Genomic DNA, 20610 nt, shown 5'->3' with positions numbered 1-20610 from the left:
CGGCATCTCGGTCATTGTCAATGGTGTGGATATGCCTACTGACCTAATCATTGTGCCACTCATGAAACATGATGTTATCTTGGGGATGGACTGGTTGGGAAAGTACAAGGCTCACATTGACTGTCACCGAGGGAGAGTAAATTTTGAGGGAAAGGAAGGAACATTGAGATTCCAGGGAATAAGATCAACTTCGGGAAGTTTGATCATCTCAGCAATCCAGGCGGAAAGGATGCTGGAGAAAGGTTGTGAGGCGTACTTAGCCACAATCACAACAAAGGAAGTTGGGGAAAGTAAGGAACTGGATGAGATTCCGATAGCCAATGAATTTGACGATGTGTTTGAAGCGGTACGGGGAGTGCTGCCGGATAGATCAGATCCGTTCAACATCGAGCTGGAACCGGGGACGACCCCTATATCTAAAGCGCCTTACCGGATGGCACTGGCAGAAATGGCGGAGTTAAAAAAACAATTGGAAGAATTGTTGGAAAAAGGGTTTATCAGACCAAGTAGTTCACCTTGGGGTGCACCGGTCTTGTTTGTGAAGAGGATGGTAGCTTTAGTCTATGCATTGATTACCGGGGGCTGAATAGGGTTACGGTGAAGAATAAGTACCCATTGCCCCAAATAGACGAGTTGTTGGATAACCTCCGAGGTGCAAAGTGGTTCTCAAAGATAGACTTGGCCTCGGGGTACCATCAAATTCCGATAGAGCCATCGGACATTCGGAAAACGGCTTTCCGGACGAGGTACGGCCACTTTGAGTTTGTGGTTAAGCCGTTCGGATTGACCAATGCACCGACAGCCTTCATGAAAATGATGAATGGTGTGTTCTGGGAATTCTTGGACGAGTTTGTAATCATTTTCATTGATGACATACTTGTCTACTCGAAGGATTGGGAGACTCATCAGAATCATTTAAGGGCATTTTTGGTGCGGTTAAGGGAACAAAAGTTTTTCGCGAAATTAAGCAAATGCTCGTTTTGGCAAAAGAGTGTCGGGTTCCTTGGACATATTGTCTCGGACCAAGGAGTGTCCGTGGATCCGGAAAAGATCAAGTCGATAAAGGACTGGCCACGTCCGAGGAATGCCACCGAGATAAGGAGCTTTCTTGGGTTGGCTGGATATTACCGAAGATTCGTCAAAGGCTTTGCGGGTATGACTCAGCCAATGACGCGATTGACGGGGAAAGATACCAAGTTCCTATGGACGGAGGAATGCGAGAAAAGTTTCGCGGAGTTAAAGGCGATGCTCACAAGTGCTCCGGTACTGGTGCTGCCGGAAACGGACGAGCCGTACGNCGGAAAACGGCTTTCCGGACGAGGTACGGCCACTTTGAGTTTGTGGTTAAGCCGTTCGGATTGACCAATGCACCGACAGCCTTCATGAAAATGATGAATGGTGTGTTCTGGGAATTCTTGGACGAGTTTGTAATCATTTTCATTGATGACATACTTGTCTACTCGAAGGATTGGGAGACTCATCAGAATCATTTAAGGGCATTTTTGGTGCGGTTAAGGGAACAAAAGTTTTTCGCGAAATTAAGCAAATGCTCGTTTTGGCAAAAGAGTGTCGGGTTCCTTGGACATATTGTCTCGGACCAAGGAGTGTCCGTGGATCCGGAAAAGATCAAGTCGATAAAGGACTGGCCACGTCCGAGGAATGCCACCGAGATAAGGAGCTTTCTTGGGTTGGCTGGATATTACCGAAGATTCGTCAAAGGCTTTGCGGGTATGACTCAGCCAATGACGCGATTGACGGGGAAAGATACCAAGTTCCTATGGACGGAGGAATGCGAGAAAAGTTTCGCGGAGTTAAAGGCGATGCTCACAAGTGCTCCGGTACTGGTGTTGCCGGAAACGGACGAGCCGTACATAGTGTACACTGACGCCTCTATAACCGGGCTAGGTTGTGTGTTAATGCAAAGGGGCAGTGTAATCGCATATGCTTCAAGGCAACTGCGTAAGCATGAANATGACATACTTGTCTACTCGAAGGATTGGGAGACTCATCAGAATCATTTAAGGGCATTTTTGGTGCGGTTAAGGGAACAAAAGTNAGCCAAAGTTCAAATCTTCACCGACCACAAGAGTCTGAAATACATATTCACCCAGCCAGAGTTAAAGCTAAGGCAAAGACGGTGGATGGAGTTTGTCGTGGACTATGACTTGGATATTGCCTATAAACCGGGAAAGGCGAATCAAGTCGCAAATGCTTTGAGTAGGAGACGCTTCGATGTGGAAGCTGAGAAAAATCAGGAAGCATTGGTTAATATGCTGGGGACCTTGCATTTAAATGCATTGTCGGGAGAAGTGGAGCCATTGGGCTTAGGGGCAGCTGATCAAGCGGACCTACTTAGTAGAATTCGTTTGGCTCAGGAAAAGGACAAGGAACTAAAGGGTTGGGCGGAGAATAATAAGACTGAGTTCCAAACATCGAACAATGGAACCATTGTGGTGAATGGACGGGTGTGTGTGCCGCAAGGTAAGGAACTAAGGGACGAAATCCTAAGGGAAGCGCACCAGTCTAAGTTCTCAATCCACCCTGGTTCGACCAAGATGTATCGCGATCTGAAACGATACTATCACTGGAAGGGAATGAAAAGAGATGTGGCCGCGTGGGTTGCCAAGTGTAAAACCTGTCAACTCGTTAAGGCCGAGCATCAGGTGCCGAGCGGTTTGGTCCAAAGTCTACCCATGCCGGAATGGAAATGGGATCATGTGACCATGGACTTTGTGACTGGGTTGCCTATGAGCAAGTGGAAACACGATGCGGTCTGGGTAGTGGTTGACAGATTGACCAAATCTGCCGAAGTGATCGCGGCCAGGTACATGGAAGAGATTGTCCGGCTTCACGGGGTACCGGTGAGCATTGTCTCAGACCGTGATACACGGTTTACCTCGCTATTCTGGAAAGCTTTTCAAAAGGCCCTGGGAACAAGGGTGAACTTGAGTACAGCGTACCACCCACAGACGGACGGGCAGTCCGAAAGAACAATTCAGACGCTCGAGGATATGTTGCGAGCATGCGTACTGGATTGGGGTGGAGGCTGGGAAAGTTACTTGAACTTGGTGGAATTCGCATACAACAATAGCTACCAAGCTAGTATCGGAATGTCGCCTTATGAAGCGCTATATGGCCGAGCATGTCGAACGCCTTTGTGCTGGACGCCGGTTGGGGAACGGACGTTATTCGGACCCGGGATTGTGGACGAAATGACCAACAGNCCGACAAGCTAAGGTTCTTAAAAATCAAGTTGAAAGAAGCCCAAAACCGACAGAAAAGTTATGGGGACAAGCGTCGGAAACAGTTGGAGTTTGAAGTGGGTGACTTGGTGTACCTTAAGGCCATGACCTATAAGGGAAAAGGGCGTTTCACTAAGAGGAAAAAGTTGAGCCCAAGGTACGTTGGTCCGTACAAGGTACTTGAACGTGTAGGTGCGGTGGCATACAAGCTGGAGTTACCACAAGGTGTTCCATGTATCTCAACTTCGGAAATGCCTAAGAGAAGAGGATGAAGTGGTCGAAGATGTTCCGGCCGAGTTGCAAGAGAACTTGACCGTGGAAGCAACACCTATTCGGATCATTGATCGAATGGTAAAGGAAATGCGCAGGAAGAAGATGAACATGGTAAAAATCTTGTGGAACTGCGGCGGACGGGAAGAAGCTACTTGGGAAACTGAAAACAAGATGAAGGCCGATTTTCCTAAGTGGTTCAAGGAGATGGGTGAAGATCAACTTGATCCGGATTCGGGGACGAATCCCTTTCAAGGGGGGGGAGACTTGTAACGCCCGCCATCCTGAATAGGATCATAGGCCATGGCTTCATCCGGGATGGTAGGGTGATCTCGGACAAGTCGGGAAAGAGCTACTCGTTAGCTCGGTCAAGGGGGAAAACGAGTCAAGTATGGGACAAGGATTGGTCAGCTCCGGACAGCTCCGGGCCAGCTCCGGACAGCTCTTGGCCAGCTCTGGACAGCTTGTGGCCAGCTGCGGTCAGCTCGGCCAGCTAGTGCCAGCTCGACCAGCTGCCAGCCAGCTCGACCCAGCTCGACCAGCTGGACGACAGTGGACAGTTCACTGGCCAGCTGGGAGCTCGGGACCGAAAGGGCACGGCCTAATGGCCATGGCCGAACGGGTATGGCGAGCGTACATGAGCGAACAGGACTGAATGAACGGATTCGTCCGAAGGGTGCCTTTTGGGGCCAAAACCGCAGCCCAGGACCCTATATAAAGGGGGCGCTCCTCTCGTTCTGAGGACACGTTCGGATTCAGAAAAATACACCAAAAACTCGAGAATACGAGTAAAGATCAGGAAGAAGGATCCGAGAGATAAAGAGTTCGGCGAGAAGGGTAATAAGGGTCGGAGGTACGGTACAGTACCGTCCATATAGGCTCTGGGTATTGGGGTAGTGCATCAAACATAAGCATAAGTAATGCTTCGGATGGTCCGGATGGTCGGAGGAAAGGGGGTGCGGCTCGGAAGTGGATCGGGAACCGCCAGGTTCGCCGTGAACCAACCGAACTGATGTGCATGCTACCTCCCTACCGATCAGCGTACCATCCGGGGTGTCCAAGTACGGAAAAATCGGGCGGAGAAAAGTAAACGCGGCTCGGCGGTTGGACAGGGATCGGTACAGACCCCCAGTACACCGTCCGAACTGATGCGCGGGATAACTCTCTACCGGCCGATCTCTGTATTGGATGGTTATTAGTACCTAGCGTGCATTACATCACATGTACAGCGGAAAGGGAATGTTATTGATGCCTACTTGGTTTCAGGAAAGGAGGGTGATCGCGGGAAAGGAAGTGCTTAGGCGCGGGACTCATGGCCGAGAAGATGAGTGGTGGTGTGAAGGGTAGATAGGATCAATTATACAGCTTGTACTACCTTATTATGCAAACTCATAAGTTGTATCGAATCCTTTGATTACTTAATGAATATCGAATGTTTACTTACTCTAAGTATTATATCATGAAGATTATGTATGAATCACAGAATGTGCAAACGAACATTGTTTAAAGGAATGGGCCCTAAAACATTGTTTCACTACCCATATCACCACCACTCATCTTCCCGGCCATGAGTCTCGCGCCTAAGCAGTTCCCTTTCCGCGACCACCCTCCTTTCCTGAAATCCAAGTAGCCATCAATACCATTTTCCTTAGATCGTACATTGTCTTGCAATGCACGCTAGCTCATACTGTCTGTCCAGTACAGCAGTTGGCCGGTAGCGAGTTATCTCGCGCATCATTTCGACGGTGTACCAAGGTATCTGTACCTGGACAGTCCAGGTGGTACGCTGATCAGTAGAGAGGTAGCAAGCGCATCATTTCGGTCGTATCATGTTAAACCTAGTGGTTCCTGATCCACTCCCGAGCCGCACCCCCTTTCCTCCGAACAACTTGACCAACCAAATCATTATAAATGCTTATGCAGATGCAACTACCCCATCCCTTAGAACCCATAAGGTTGGTACTGTACCGTACCTCCAGCCCTTAAGCCTTATCGCCGAACTCTCTCTATATCGGAACCTTCTTCTCTATCTTATACTCAAACTCTCGAGTTTTACTGTGTTTTTGTCTTTCCGATGGTGTGTTGGAAAGGAGAGCCACGCCCTCTATATATAGGGTACTGGCCGCGGTTTTGGCCCAAAAAGGTACCCATCTGACAAGACCGTTCGATCGCACACGTTCGGCCGAACCTGTTCGATCACCGCATCCCACCATCCTGACCGCTCACGAGCTCCCTAGCTGACCCACACACTATCCACCACCGTCCATCTAGCGGAGCTGGGTTGAGGTCCTTGGCAGCTGGTCGAGCTGACCTTAGCTAGCCGGCAACTGGTCAAGGTGTCCGCAGCTGGACTAGAGCTATCCGCAGCTGGCCGAGAGCTGTCCGCAGCTGGCCGAGAGCTGTCCACAGCTGTCCAAGAGCTATCCGCAACTGGCCAAAAGCTGTCCGTAGCTGGACGAGAGCTGTCCGCAGCTGGCCGAGAGCTTAACCAATCTTTATCCTATACTTTGCTTGTTTCCCCTCATTGACCGAGCTAACGAGTAGTTCCTTCCCGACTTGTCCGTGATCTCCCCACCATCTCGGACCAAGCCACGGCCTACGATCCTATTCAGGATCGCGGGCGTTACAAGTATCCCCTCCTTGAAAGGGATTTGTCCCAGAATCCGGCTCAAGTTGATATTCTCCCATCTCCTTAAACCACTTAGGATAATTAGCCTTCATTTTATTTTGGGTCTCCCAAGTAGCTTCGTCGCGTTCACCGCAACTCCACAAGATTTTCACCATGTTAATATTTTTCCTGCGCAATCCCTTTACCATTCGATCAATGATTCGAATAGGCGTTGCTTTCACAATCAGGTTTTCTCGCAATTCAGGTGGCACATCCTCCACCACTTCGTCCTCTTCACTTAGGCATTTCCGTAGTTGTGATACATGGAAAACCTTATGAAAGGCTTCTAACTTTGGTGGTAAGTCCATTTTGTACGCACCCGTACCTACTTGTTCAATCACCTTGTATGGACCATTGTACATTGGGCTCAACTTTTTCCTCTTGGTGATTCGCCCTTTTCCCTTATAGTTCATCGCTTTAAGATACACTAGATAGCCCACTTCAAACTCTAGCTCCTTCCGACGTTTGTCCCCATAAATTTTCTGTCGATCTTGGGCTTCCTTCAGCTTAATTTTTAAGAACTTCAAGTTTTCAGCCGTCTGGTCCAGAATCTCAGGTCCAAATAACGTCCATTCCGCAACCGGCATCCAGAACAACGGCGTTCGACATGCCCGGCCATACAATGCTTGATAAGGCGACAATCCAATACTAGCTTGGTAGCTATTGTTGTACGTGAATTCCACCAAATTTACGTACTTTTCTCAGCCTCCACCCCAATCCATTACATAAGCTCGCAACATGTCCTCGAGTGTTTGATTTGTTCTCTTGGACTGTCCATCAGTCTGTGGGTGGTAGGCCATACTTAGGTTCACCCTTACTCTCAGCGCTTTCTGAAAAGCTTTCCAGAAATGCAAGGTGAACAGCATATCACGGTCTGAGACAATAATCACCGGCACTACGTGCAGCCCGACTATCTCCTCGATGTATCTAACCGTTATCACCTTGGCTCCATCTGTTTCCGCGATTGCGATGAAGTGTGCAGATTTGGTCAATCTGTCCACCACCACCCAGACCGCATCATGCTTTAGCTTACTCATAGGCAATCCGGTCACAAAGTCCATCGTCACATGATTCTATTTCCATTCCGGCATGCGTATACTTTGGACTAGTGATGTTCATATATTTCACCTTGTTTTACCTTAGTATATTAACATCTTTTGCATGATTTACTATCCAGTTTGGCCATATTGAGTAGCTTTCGGACTTTTTATGCATTAGAGTAGATTTGCATTGTATTTGCATAGTTTATTGCATAAACAGGTGATTTTGGATTCTATGGAGCATGGAAGGATGCTGAGAAGGATTTGAGCTATAGGGTGAAGAAGATCAAGGAGTTAGAGCAGAATGAACCAAGTCCGGAAGTCCACTCGACCACAGTAACGCTTGCGTCCCACAATCCTAAAGGGGGGCAGTTTGATTTAAGGAAATTGATAGCTATATAAGCTAAAGTAGCTAAGCTACTACCTCAAACAGCTAGGATATGAGCTGAACGAACTCGATGAACAAGTAGTTCAGCTACAGACAGCTCTTGGCCAGCTACGGACAGCTATCGGACATCTGTGGACAGCTATCGGCCAGCTGTGGACATCTATTGGCCAGCTGCAGACAGCTATTGGCCAGCTGTGGACAGCTATCGGCCAGCTGCGGACAGCTATCGGACATCTAGCGTCAGCTCGACCAGCTGCCAAGGAGCTCGACTGAGCTCGGCCAGCTGGACGGTGGTGGACAGTGTGTGGTGAAAGACCTCGACCTGGACGTCTCACTTAGCTTTGGCTCGTGGCCCTGCTTCATAACCCCTTTACGCAGCGGAATATAACTTTAACCTTGACCCATCCCTTTGTGCTTAGCCATACGACCAACCAACCCCATAGGCTTGCACTTATTAGGGATGGGGACATATAGTCCCTTCGGTTCACAGTGAACGGTTGCTCTACCGGTTTCCCGAACCACTCGTATTCCCGAAGCTTGGCATTGGACGTTCCATTAGTTGACCTCCTGGTCATACCTTGGTATCCCGATCGACTCGTCGGTCTTGGTATCAGCGCCTGGTCCGATCGATCGATCCGACCCCATAATCGAATCGCCGATCGACCTCCGACCAGACCGATACTTCCGATAGACTTGTCGACCACCCGACCGATCAATCCAACCTACGGCTCGTATCGTCGATCCTTTGATCACCCGATCCGACTAGCGATTGAACCACCGGTCAACCCTATAATCGAACCGTCGATCATCCTGCGATCGGTTTGTCTCCACGGAAAAACTACCGCTTATCCTACAATCGGATCGGCCCGCTTGCCGAACCGTCGCTTGTCTCATCGTACCTTTGATAGAGAGGTAGCATGCGCATCAGTTCGGACGAGTAAACTCGCCGAGCCACACCCCCTTTTCTACTTAGGCTTAGATGGACGATGGAAGGATGATGGTGTGTTTGAATGAAGGCCTTGCCCTCTATTTATAGTGCCCTGGCCGAAGTCTAGACTCCAAAAGGCACCTGTCCATCAAGGCCCTTCATTCGTGCACATTCGGACGTGCTTGTCTGGCCGTGCCTGTCCGGCCGTACCTGTTCGCTCATCATGTCCCATAATCGTCCACGAGCTCCCCAGCTGGCCCGCACACTGTCCACCACCGTCCAGCTGGTCGAGCTTAGTCGAGCTGACGCTTAGCTGGACGCTAGCTGGACGCTAGCTGGACGAGCTGATACTAGCTGGCCTAGGTGTCCGCAGCTGGTCCATAGTTGTCTGCAGCTGGCCTATAGCTGTCCATAGCTGGCCGGTAGCTGTCCGCAGCTGAACTAACTTGTTCATCGAGCTTGTTCAGCTCAATCAGCTCGTATTCCAGCTATTTGAGCTAGTAGCTTAGCTACTTAAGCTCATATAGCTATCGATTTCGTTAAAACAAACTTCCCCCTTCAGGATCGCGGGACGCGGGCGTTACAAGTCTACCCCCCTTAAAATGAATTCGTCCTTGAATTCGGCGTGTGTAGAAATTCCTGACCTTTGTCCTCTTGAGACTTGATCTATTCTTGATCTTGCTCTCTTTTTGGGACTAGGTCATTTGTCTTAGATCTACATCTTCCCCGACGCAATCTTTTCCCCTTGATCTTGGACAATCTCTGAATAGATCAAGTCTGTTCCTATCCTAGTTCCATCCCAACTAGGACAATTTCCCGACCTTGGTCCTTCCTGGACGCGGTTGTCATTTCCTGGACCTTTGGTCCATGTTCCTCTCGACCTTTGGTCGACACTTTCCCGACTCTCTGGTTGATGTGCTATGTGTTCGACGTTTTGAACAATCGCTCGATTCACGAGCACATCTTGGCGAACACATTCCCATTCCCAAGCATGTCTTCGATCTTGTCAGAGATTTCCATTTCGTCCGAACACATAGCGCAATTGCATCGGTCCTCACAGGATCGTGCATGCTCTGATACCAACTTGAAAGACCCCAACCCGGATGTCCCATTGTCCGCGGTCATGGCTTCCATTCGGCCCCATTCCCGGCCGAATATCCTTTGATTCGGTTACTCAGCTTTGGTTCGCGGCCTAGCTTCATAACCCCTTTACGCAGCGGAATATAATTTTAATCTTGACCCATCCCTTTGTGCTTAGCCATACAACCAACCAACCCCATAGGCTTGCACATATTAGGGATGGGGACATATAGTCCCTTCGGTTCACAGTAAACGGTTGCTCTAACGGCTTCCCGAACCACTCGTGTTCCCGAATCTTGGCATCGGACGTGCCATTAGTTGACCCATCGGTCATACCATTGTACGCCATCGACTTTTTGATCTTGGTATCAGCGCCTGCTCCGATCGAACGATCCGACCCCATAATCGAATCGCCGATCGACCTCCGACCAGACCGATACTTCCGATAGACTTGACGACCACCCGACCGATCAATCCAACCTGCGGCTCGTATCGTCGATCCTTTGATAACCCGATCCGACTTGCGATTGAATCACCGGTCAACCCTTGATCGATCCGTCCATTGACGCGGATCGTCGATGACCTTTCGATCGGTCCAATTCTATGATCGAACTGTCGATCATCCTGCGATCTGTTCGTCTCCACGGACGAACCACCGCTTATCCTACGATCGGATCGGCCCACTTGCCGAACCATCGCTCGTCTCATCGTACCTTTGATAGAGAGGTAGCATGCGCATCAGTTCAGACGAGTAAACTCGCCGAACCGCACCCCCTTTTCTACTTAGGCTTAGATGGACGATGGAAGGATGAGGGTGTGTTGGATGAAGGCCTTGCCCTCTATTTATAGTGCCCTGGCCGAAGTCTAGGCTCCAAAAGGCACCTGTCCATCAAGGCCCTTCATTCATCCACATTCGGACGTGCTTGTCTGGCCGTGCCTGTCCGGCCGTACCTGTTCACTCACCACGTCCCATAACCGTCCACGAGCTCCCCAGCTGGCCCGCACACTGTCCACCACCGTCCAGCTGGTTGATCTTAGTCGAGCTGACACTTAGCTGGACGCTAGCTGGACGAGCTGATACTAGCTGGCCTAGCTGTCCGCAGATGGTCCATAGCTGTCCGCAGCTAGCCTATAGCTGTCCATAGCTGGCCGATAGCTGTCCGCAGCTGAACTAACTTGTTCATCGAGCTTGTTCACATCATTCAGCTCGTATTCCAGCTATTTGAGCTAGTAGCTTAGCTACTTAAGCTCATATAGCTATCGATTTCCTTAAAACAAACTTCCCCCCTTCAGGATCGCGGGACGCGGGCGTTACAACCGTGCCTGTCCGTCTGTGTCTGTTCGGTCCATGACCATTCGCCACCGCGTCCCATGACTGTCTACCACCGTCCAGTTGGCCGAGCTCAATCGAGCTCCTTGGCAGCTGGTCGAACTGACGCTAGCTGGCCGATAGCTGTCCGCAGCTGGCCAATAGATGTCCAAAGCTGGCCGTTAGCTGTCTGCAGCTGGCCAAGAGCTGTCCGTAGCTGAACTACTTGTTCATATTCTAGCCGTTTGAGCTAGTAGCTTAGCTACTTTAGCTCATTTAGCTATCACTTTCCTTAAAACAAACTGCCCCCCTTTAGGATCGCGGGACGTGGGCGTTACATGTGGGTCAGCTGGACAGCTCGTCGATAGTCATGGGACGCGGTGACGAATGGTCTTGGCCAAACAGACACGGTTGGACAGGCACGGCCGAACAGACACGGACGGACGGTCACGGCCGGACAGGCACGGACGAACGTGCACAATCGAAGGGTCTTGTCGGACAGGTGCCTTTTGGGGCCTAGACTTCAGCCAGGACCCTATAAATAGAGGGTCAGATTTGTTTGTGTGATTCAAACAAGTCTAGTTCTCCACCGATTGAGAGAGTCAATCAAGCCCACGGATTGAGAGAGTCAATCAAAGCAACACCACCACCTTTACCGTAGTATCCTTCTTCCGCCAACGCTTATTGATTATTTCTTGATCACCGTTTCTTGATTCCGGATCCTATAACAATATCGACCAAAAGGTCAAGGAAAATGAGACCAAAGGTCGGTAATGGCGACCGAGTCCAGGGAGGACCACGGTCAGGAAATTTTCCTAGTCGGGATGGAACTAGGGTGGGATAAGACTTGATCTAATCGGAGAGTGACCGAGATCAAGGGAAATAGATCGCGTTGGAAAAGACGTAGATCAAGAAAAAAGACCAACTCCTAAAAAGAGCGAGATCGAGAATAGATCAATTCTCAAGTGGACGAAGGTCGAGAATCTCTACACCCACCGAATTCGAGGACAAATTCATTTTAAGGGGGGTAGACTTGTAACGCCCGCGTCCCGCGATCCTAAAGGGGGGCAATTTGTTTTAAGGAAATTGATAGCTAAATGAGCTAAAGTATCTAAACTACTAGCTCAAACAGCTAGAATATGAGCTGAACGAGCTGAAAGAACTCGATGAACAAGTAGTTCAGCTACGGGCAGCTCTTGGCCAGCTGCGGACAGCTAACGGCCAGCTGCGGACAGCTATCGGACAGCTGTGGGCAACTATCGGCCAGCTGTGGACATCTATTGGCGAACTGCGGACAGCTATTGGCCAGTTGCGGACAGCTATCGGCCAGCTCGCGTTTGCTCGACCAGCTGCCAAGGAGCTCGACTGAGCTCGGCCAGCTGGACGGTGGTGGACAGTGTGTGGGTCAGCTGGACAGCTTGAGGACAGTCATGGGACGCGGTGACGAACAGTCATTGCCGAACAGACACGGTTGGACAAGTACGGCCTAACAGACACGAACGGACGGTCATGGTCGGACAGGCACGGACGAATGTGCACGATCGAAGGGTCTTGTTGGACAGGTGCCTTTTCGGGCCTAGACTTCGGCCAAGACCCTATAAATAGAGGGCGTGACCTTCATTTCCAGACACCATCATCCTTCCATCGTCCATCTAAGCCTAAGAAGAAAAGGGGGTGCGGCTCGGCGAATTTACTTGTCCAAACTGATGCGCATGTTACCTCTCTATCGAAGGTACGATCAGACGAGCGACGGTTTGGCAAACGGGCCAATCCGATTGTAGGATAAGCGGTGGTTCGTCCATGGAGTCGAACCGATCGCAGGATGATCTACGGTTCGATCATAGAGTCGGACCGATCGAAAGGTCATCGATGATCTGCGTTAATGGACAGATCGATTGAGGGTTGATCGATGATTCAATCGCTAGGCGGATCGGGTGATCAAAGGATCAACGATACCAGCCGTAGGATGGATTGATCGGTCGGGTGGTCGACAAGTCGTTGGAAGTATCGACCCAGTATGTGGTTGATCGGAGATTCAATTAAGGGTTCAGATCATCTGATCGGACCAGGCACTGATACCAAGACCGACGAGTCGATCGGGATACCAAGGTAGGACCGACATGTCAAATAATGGCACGTCGGATGCTAAGCTTCGGGAACATGAGTGGTTCGGGAAGCCGATAGCGCAACCGATCACCGTGCACCGAAGGGACTATAAGTCCCCATCCCTAATATGTGCAAAGCGTATAGAGGTTTACAAAGCAAGGCCACGAGCCAAAGCTAAGTAAACGAATCAATGGATATTCGGCCAGGAACAGAGCCGAATGGAAGCCGTGACCGCGGACGCGGGGACGTCAGGGTCGGGGTCTTTCAACCACCACACTCGAACAAACACTCGACCATGTGCAGAGAGGGACTCGACCGGATGGAAGAAGCAGAAGAAGAGGTCACTCGACCAAGTACTCGACCGAGTACCTAGTCGAGTTGACCGAGTACCTGGTCGAGTTGACCGAGTACCTGGTCGAGTTGACCGAGCCGCCTTCCTATTTTGTTTTCTAGCCATTTTAGGGCTTCCCCTCTCTCCTATATAAAGTCCTTGTACCTCATGGCCGGAAAGAGAGCACTTTTTAGAGAAATAATATCTAGACCTAGTATATACCCTTTTGGGAATTATCTACTTTTTGTCTTTCTTTTGCTTAGATCATTAGCCACTTTTGTATTATCTCAAGAAATCTTTGATACTTGTTGGTTCCATAACTTTCTAAGTATTGAGTATTTGAGTTTGATATCTTCTTCAATATTTTTGATCTCTATCTTGTCTATCTAATCATGCAAGTTTCATTGATTTCTGGGTTTATGATTTTGTTCATCATGTTTAGTGATTGTGAGTAGTGTGTAGAGATCTTAAGGATGGATTAGGCTGGGCAAAGGTTATGGGTGTTTAGATTGATCAAGCTTTATTTTTATACATCTCTTCTAGATTAGATATGCTCTATGCTATCCTTATACTGAGAAGGTAAGGATAGATCTTAAGTTTCTTAACATCACACCAATGTTAAAGTTGCTAGATAAGGCTAATGTGAGAGATTATCATGAAGCATGCTATGAGATTAGATGCTTAAAGTGATTTTTGACATTGATGATCTGATTGTTTAATGCCTGCTTTTATATTTAATAGCTAGTGAGAGCTAGGTCTAAGAGTATCTAAGCTTGATTGTTATTGCCATGAGAATGAATTAACAAGTATTGGAAGATCATTGTCTAGAGATAGCTCATTGTTTATTGAGGTTTGTTGATCAATCTAGATAACCATAGTTTGAGCCCAGCCCATGAATCCATCCTTAGGACCTTTCTTTGTCTATTGATTTCCCTGTTTAAGTACTGTTATTCGCTTGCTGTTTGATTCACTTTCGTTTTGCTCTGTTTTGATTGTTGTTCTATCTCTGTTCTTCATCCGTAAGTTCACTCAACCTCCCACTCGATCACGCATCCGATCGAGTGCTTGATCGAGCATCATCCAGTGTTCTTGTTTATGTTCTGCATTTACTTGTTTCACTACCTGTTTCATTTCTTGTTTCACTCCTGTTGCATACATTTCGTTTCTGTTTGATCCTATTTCATTACTTGTCTTGCACCAGTTTAATTCATGTTCTTGTTTAGAATCATTACTGCTTTGTTTTCATTGTTTACTTTGCATTTAATATCTTGTCTTAGTGGCTTTACATTCTGCATTTTATCATTATCATTAGGCTGTTAGTTAAAAACATTCATCACATTTGGCTTGACTTAGATAAGTATTCATATCCTGATTGCTTGCATCACACTCATTATGGATTGACATCCTTTCTGTTACAACAACATAAGAGTAATTGAAACACCTTGCATCCACCTGTTCATCCATCATCTCTATCATCATTCGTTCATCACCAACCATACATTATAGACATGTTTCAATTTGGCGCCGTTGCCATTTGAGTGTTTGTTTGTGGCATTTAGGATTTATACAAGTCTAAGATTAAGTTCTATTGTTCCTTTGATCACTATTGATTAAGATTCTTCATCTGCTTGTTTGTTTTGAACCTCAGGTACCAACTCGACTAACCACTCGACCGTCTGCACGGTCGAGTACCTGATCGAGCCACCACCCAGATTCAAAAGGAATACTCGGCTCAGTTAGTTCGACCTTCAACTCGAGCTTGTGCTCGACCGAGTGTCTGTTCGAGTCGGTCTTCGGGTCAGTTGATGCAAACAAGATCTAAGGGGAATCAGAATCTTCAGAGGTACCTTGATCACATCAATCACCTACCAAGAGACCTAAGACAGCAGAGAACAAGATTCCTCCAGGAACAAGAAAATCAGTTGCTAATGGAGCAACAAAACAATAAAGATCCAAGGCCATAGAACATTGGTGCAGGAGATGCCCCAAATACACACAATCAGAGCTGGTAATGTGCCTCCTGCAGTTGCAAATAATAATTATGAGATCAAAAGTGGGCTAATCTCTATGATTCAAGCAAATAAGTTCCATGGTTTGCCAATGGAAGACCCCCTAGACCATCTTAATGAGTTTGATAGAATTTGTGGCCTCACCAAGATCAATGGTGTAAGTGAGGATGGTTTCAAGTTTAGATTGTTTCCTTTCTCACTTGGAGACAAGGCACATCTCTAGGAGAAGACACTTCCAACTGGTGCTATCACTACATGGGATGCTTGTAAGAAGGCTTTCCTAGCTAAATTCTTCTCTAATGCTAGAACTGCAAGGTAGAAATATGAGATTTCTGGTTTTGCACAAAAGAATAATGAAAGCTTTTGTGAGGCATGGGAGAGATTCAAAGGCTTCCAAACACAATGTCCACACCATGGCTTTAGCAATGAATCTCTATTCAGCACCTTATATAGAGGAGTCTTACCAAAGATAAGGATGCTTTTGGATACAGCCTCCAATGGCAATTTCCTCAACAAGAATGTAGAAGAAGGATGGGAGCTAGTGGAGAACTTAGCACAATCAGATGGGAACTACAATGAGGATTATGATAGAACAGTGAGATTTGCCTCCAATGATCAAGATGAGAAGTATAAGAAGGACTTGAAGGTTGTTCATGAGAAGTTGGACAAGATTCTACTTAGCCAACAAAAGAACATTCACTTTCTTGGTGAAGAAGAGGTTCCAGATCAAGCTAGGGAGAGAGAATTTGCTGAGATTTGCTACATGCAGAAACAAGGAGGGTTCAAGGGTTACAATCAATTCAAGAACAACAACCTCTCCTATAGAAGCACCAATGTGGCAAATCCTCAAGACCAAGTTTATCCACCTCAACAACCCCAACAACAAAACAACTATGCACCCAAACAACAACACCAAGGGTTCCAGGCTCCAATCTGTCCCCCTCCAGGGTTTCAGACCAACCAAAGCCAAGAACCAGATTTGACAGCTATGATGCAGCAATTGTTGCTTGGGCAAGCAAATGGGCAGATTGAGGATGCAAAGAAGTTTGCTGAGCTGAACCAAAAGTTAACTTCTCAGTATAATGATCTCAACATCAAGTTTGAAAGTTTGAACTCTAAAGTGAAGTACATGGAGAGCAACATTGCTTCAACTTCAGCTCCAAAGCCTAATAACCTTCCTGGAAAAGCTATTCAAAACCCAAGGGAGTTTACTGCTAAAGCTATTCACCTTTATGAGGAAACTGCCACTGAGGACAGTGAAGTTCAAGATGGGGAGGATTTTTCACTAATTGAAGCCCAGAGCAAAGATTTTACACAGCAGACTGAAGCCGGCAAGGCACTCGACCAGGTGCTCGACCACACACACAATTGAGTTACTGATCGAGTCGTTGCCACAGAAGCTGTTGAGCCTGTTAGATACATTCCTCCTGCTTACAAACCTCCTCTGCCATTCCCAGAGCGTTTCAAGGAACAGAAGCTGAAGGAACTCAGGAAAATAATTGAAGAAAGGGAAGTGATGGCTTTGAAACAAGAGGTTATCATTGAATACAAAAAAGAAGAGAGAGGACCTGCTTTGGAACAGTATGCTCCATATCCTCTCTACAAAGGTATGCTGCTGGAAATGTCTAAGAAGAGAGCTGAGAATCAGGACAAGAGAGATCTTGAGGAGATTGAGAAAGTTGTTATTCCAACAAAACTTGAAGACCCAGGTCCATTTAATCTGCCATGCTCTTTCAGCTACTTGCATTTCAACAAATGCTTGTGTGACTTAGGGGCATCTATCAGTGTAATGCCCTACTCCATTGCACATAAGCTTGGGCATACTGACTTCAAGCCCAATAACCTCTACTTATTTCTAGCTGATGGATCACATAAAGATGTTGTTGGTAAGTTGGCGAATTTCCCAGTCAAGATAGGCTAGACCAGAATTCCCACTGATTTCCTCATTATAGACATGGATAAGGAGCTAGAAGACCCTATCATCCTAGGAAGACCATTCCTAGCTACTGCTGGAGCTGTAATTGATGTTAAGGAGGGGTTGATAACCTTGAGCATAGCTGAGGGTTTGATCATGAAATTTGATATCAACAACCCAACCAATTTGCCATATAGAGGTCAGCCTTTTGTTCTTAAAGACAAGAGAGATCATGAGATCTCAAGTGAAGTGGAAACTTCAAAGGCTAAGCTCTCTTATCATGAGGAATCAGTTGAAAAGCTCAAGGGTTCAATTCAAGAATTTACTGGTCTAGTGAAGGATCTTCAAGTGCAACTCAACAAGAGGTCTTTGAAGAAAGCAAGACCAAGACTCAAGAAGAAGAAACAAAGTTCAAATGCTAAGGGTGTAGTGATTAAGGATCAGCACCATTGTGATCAGGTTGTACCAGGGAGGATTTCATCATCTCCTTGGTCTCCAAACCAAGCCTGAAAAGGCATCAAAAGTCAAGCTTAGAGACTTTAAACAAGCTCACTAGGGAGGAAGTCCCTAAGGCATCATTGTACATATGTCTAATTTTCCTTGTAGTTTTGATTTCTTTTCTTTTATGTTTGTGTTGGGCAGGCCATTTTATGAGAATGTAGATGGGTTTAAGAAGAATTGGACTTGTAGAAGTGGATTCGCAAGGCCACTCGACCAGCCCACAAGAGGTACTCGATCAAGTGGAATAGAAGCCCAAGCCCACTCGGTTCCAATTTCTCTTGCTCGATCGAGTGGAGGGAGAAAGGAGTTTGAATTTCGAATTTTGGTCAAGTACTCAACCACGTGGGGTCAAGTGGTGGGGTCGAGTGGCAGCAAATGTGAAGCAAAGATTCCCAATTCAAATTTGAATGCCAAAAACGCTCCAACCTTGTCTCCTTGTCCCCTTAACCTCTTTATAAGGAGCTAAACTCGATTCTAGGCTTCTCACACTCTCTCATTTGCTTTAAACAATCAAAATCTAGCTTAAATTCTCTCTCAAGTTCATCTTCTTGCTCAAGCTTAGTTCTTTTGATTTTTAGGTTACTAACCTATTAACTTTGATCTTTGAGTCTATTTCCTTCAGTTCTCTTTCAAAATGTCTTCAAGGTGTACAGAAACATCAAAACAAGCTGCTATTCGTGAAGCTGAAGGTAAGAAAGCTGTTGCTCGCTCATTGGATCGACGTGATGTACAGCTTGCATCAAGAAGAGAAGCTGGTGGTAGTACTCGATCACCTACTCGAGCAGGCAAACGATCGAGTGCTGGTTCGAGTAGGCGGTCGAGTGGCGTGGCGAAGAAGAAACATCAGCCAGTTGAAGAGGACCCAAAGCGAACTGAAAGTGAGGAGGAGATGGAATTCACTCTTCAAGAGAACATGAGGAGGAACAAAACAAGAGGGAAGAGGCCAGCAATTGAAGAACAAGAAGAAGAGAGTGAAAATGAAGAAGAGCAAGAAGAAGGGGAAGACGAAGAAGAATCTTGTGGCTTAACTACAAAATATCTCTATGAAGCTTTCATGAGGATGAGTTTCCAAGGAACAAGGTATCCACACAAGGAGACCATGGAGAAGCTGGGAATTGCTGAAGATGTAGAGTTTCTCTTTGAGAAGTGCAATTTAAGCAAATTCATGGGCTTGTGCATGGAAGTGTATAGAGAAGAGAGCTGTGAGTTCTTAGCCACCATCAAGTTTCACATCTTCCCAAGGATGGATAAAGAGTTGGGAGATGGTTGTTGTGACTTCACCATCAAGGGAAGAAAATATGAGCTTTCATTCAAGAAGATAGCCAATATCTATAGTTTTGAAGTTGGTAGTGGAAGGAATATGGTTATACCAAGGGAAAACTTCTTTGATGTTTGGGAAACCATTGGAGATAGCAAAATCTACTCATCCTCCAAGTCCAAGAGCTCAAAGATAAAGAGTCCAGTCCTAAGGTACTTTCACAAGGCCTTAGCAAACACTTTCTTTGCTAGAAAGGAGACTGGAAATTTGAATGAGGGAGAGCTTAAGATTATTGATGTAGCACTCAATGGCATCATCCTTCAAGCAAGAGATGGGACCATTATCCTTGGGAGTAGTGTGGAGACTGATCTTGCTATGGTCCTCATTGACCAATTGATCTATTATAGAAGCTGGGTGAGCAAGCTATACAAGAGGGGCTCAACTGGAGTTCTAACCATTAGAGCATTATCACTCCAATGCTAGTAGCTGACAAGGTACCACTTCAAGGAGAGAAGGCCAAGCCAAGATGGATTGACACCAACTACCTCACCTCCACTCTCATTCTAGCCGAAGAGATGCACCATGGGAAACACCTCTTCAACTTTGAGCATCCAACACTAGGGAAGACTCAGCTTGTTCTACCCAACAAGGTACTTACCACCATAAGTGAAGGGCTAAGCATTGATTTTTGGCCAGCTGCTGAGCTTTTGTTTGATGGGACAGCCCAAGTAAGAGAAGATCAAGATGGAGATGTGGAGATGGTTGATGGAGAAGAAAATTTTTATTTTGAAGATTATGAGCCAAATCCAAGGGATAGTAGAGGAGTGAGAGAGACTAGCACGAGGTTGACACTTCTACAAAAGTGGAATAAGTGGCATGGAAATAATTTTGATAAGTTGAAGAAGAAGGTGGGAAGGATGACTAAGTCCATCAAGGGTTTAAAGAAGGAGATTGCTATATTGAAGAGTGGAAATTCTTCATCAAGCCATTCTAGCCCATTGAGAAGGAGTAGCTCCACTAGAGCATTATCTAGAGCTGAAAACCCAGTGGTACCAGCTAGAGCTTCGATGCATGAGCCAATTCAGAGAAGGAGAGATTCAAGTCGCCCAGAACAGCAGTTTCCGAGGCACTCGATCGGTTCACTCGAGCACCCACTCGACTAAGCACCTACAATGCACTCAGCCGAGTACATGCCCAGACCTCCCTATGGTTTTCCAACTCCAGCAGGCTATCCAGGCTATCCCTATGGCAAAGCTTACCCTCCCATCCCTCCCCAATACTTCATGGATCCAGCCCTTTTGCAGCAATACTACCAGCAGCAAGGAAAACAATTTTTCCTACCACCACCAACTCGACCAGCCCACTCGACCGAGCAGTCGACCGAGTACCAGTCGATGACCATCGTCGAGTTTCCTCCTTCCCCACCTCAAAATCAAGCTCCAGGCTCCAGCTACACATTTGACAGCATGAATGAGGATGTGTACAACTTCTTCCACAACCCATAAGGTACCAACATCACCTCTCTATTGTAAATACCATTGCATATCTAGTTTTATTTTATTTTG

At 47.0% G+C, this 20610-nt stretch overlaps 2 protein-coding genes across 2 annotated transcripts; one reads left to right on the top strand and one right to left on the bottom strand.

Moving 5' to 3' along the window:
- Positions 6117-6767, bottom strand: LOC104783406. Its single transcript, XM_010508566.1, has one exon. It carries the CDS (start codon positions 6765-6767, stop codon positions 6117-6119), a length of 651 nt encoding a protein of 216 aa, XP_010506868.1.
- Positions 16360-17292, top strand: LOC104783405. The gene is made up of 3 exons (XM_010508565.1): positions 16360-16702; positions 16769-16905; positions 17002-17292. Exons 1-3 carry the CDS (start codon positions 16360-16362, stop codon positions 17290-17292), a joined length of 771 nt encoding a protein of 256 aa, XP_010506867.1.

Source organism: Camelina sativa, chromosome 4, assembly GCF_000633955.1.
Source record: "Camelina sativa cultivar DH55 chromosome 4, Cs, whole genome shotgun sequence".
Lineage (NCBI taxonomy): Eukaryota > Viridiplantae > Streptophyta > Magnoliopsida > Brassicales > Brassicaceae > Camelina > Camelina sativa.
The sequence above is the reverse complement of the archived record's forward strand: the minus strand, read 5'-3'. Positions and strand labels throughout refer to the sequence as shown.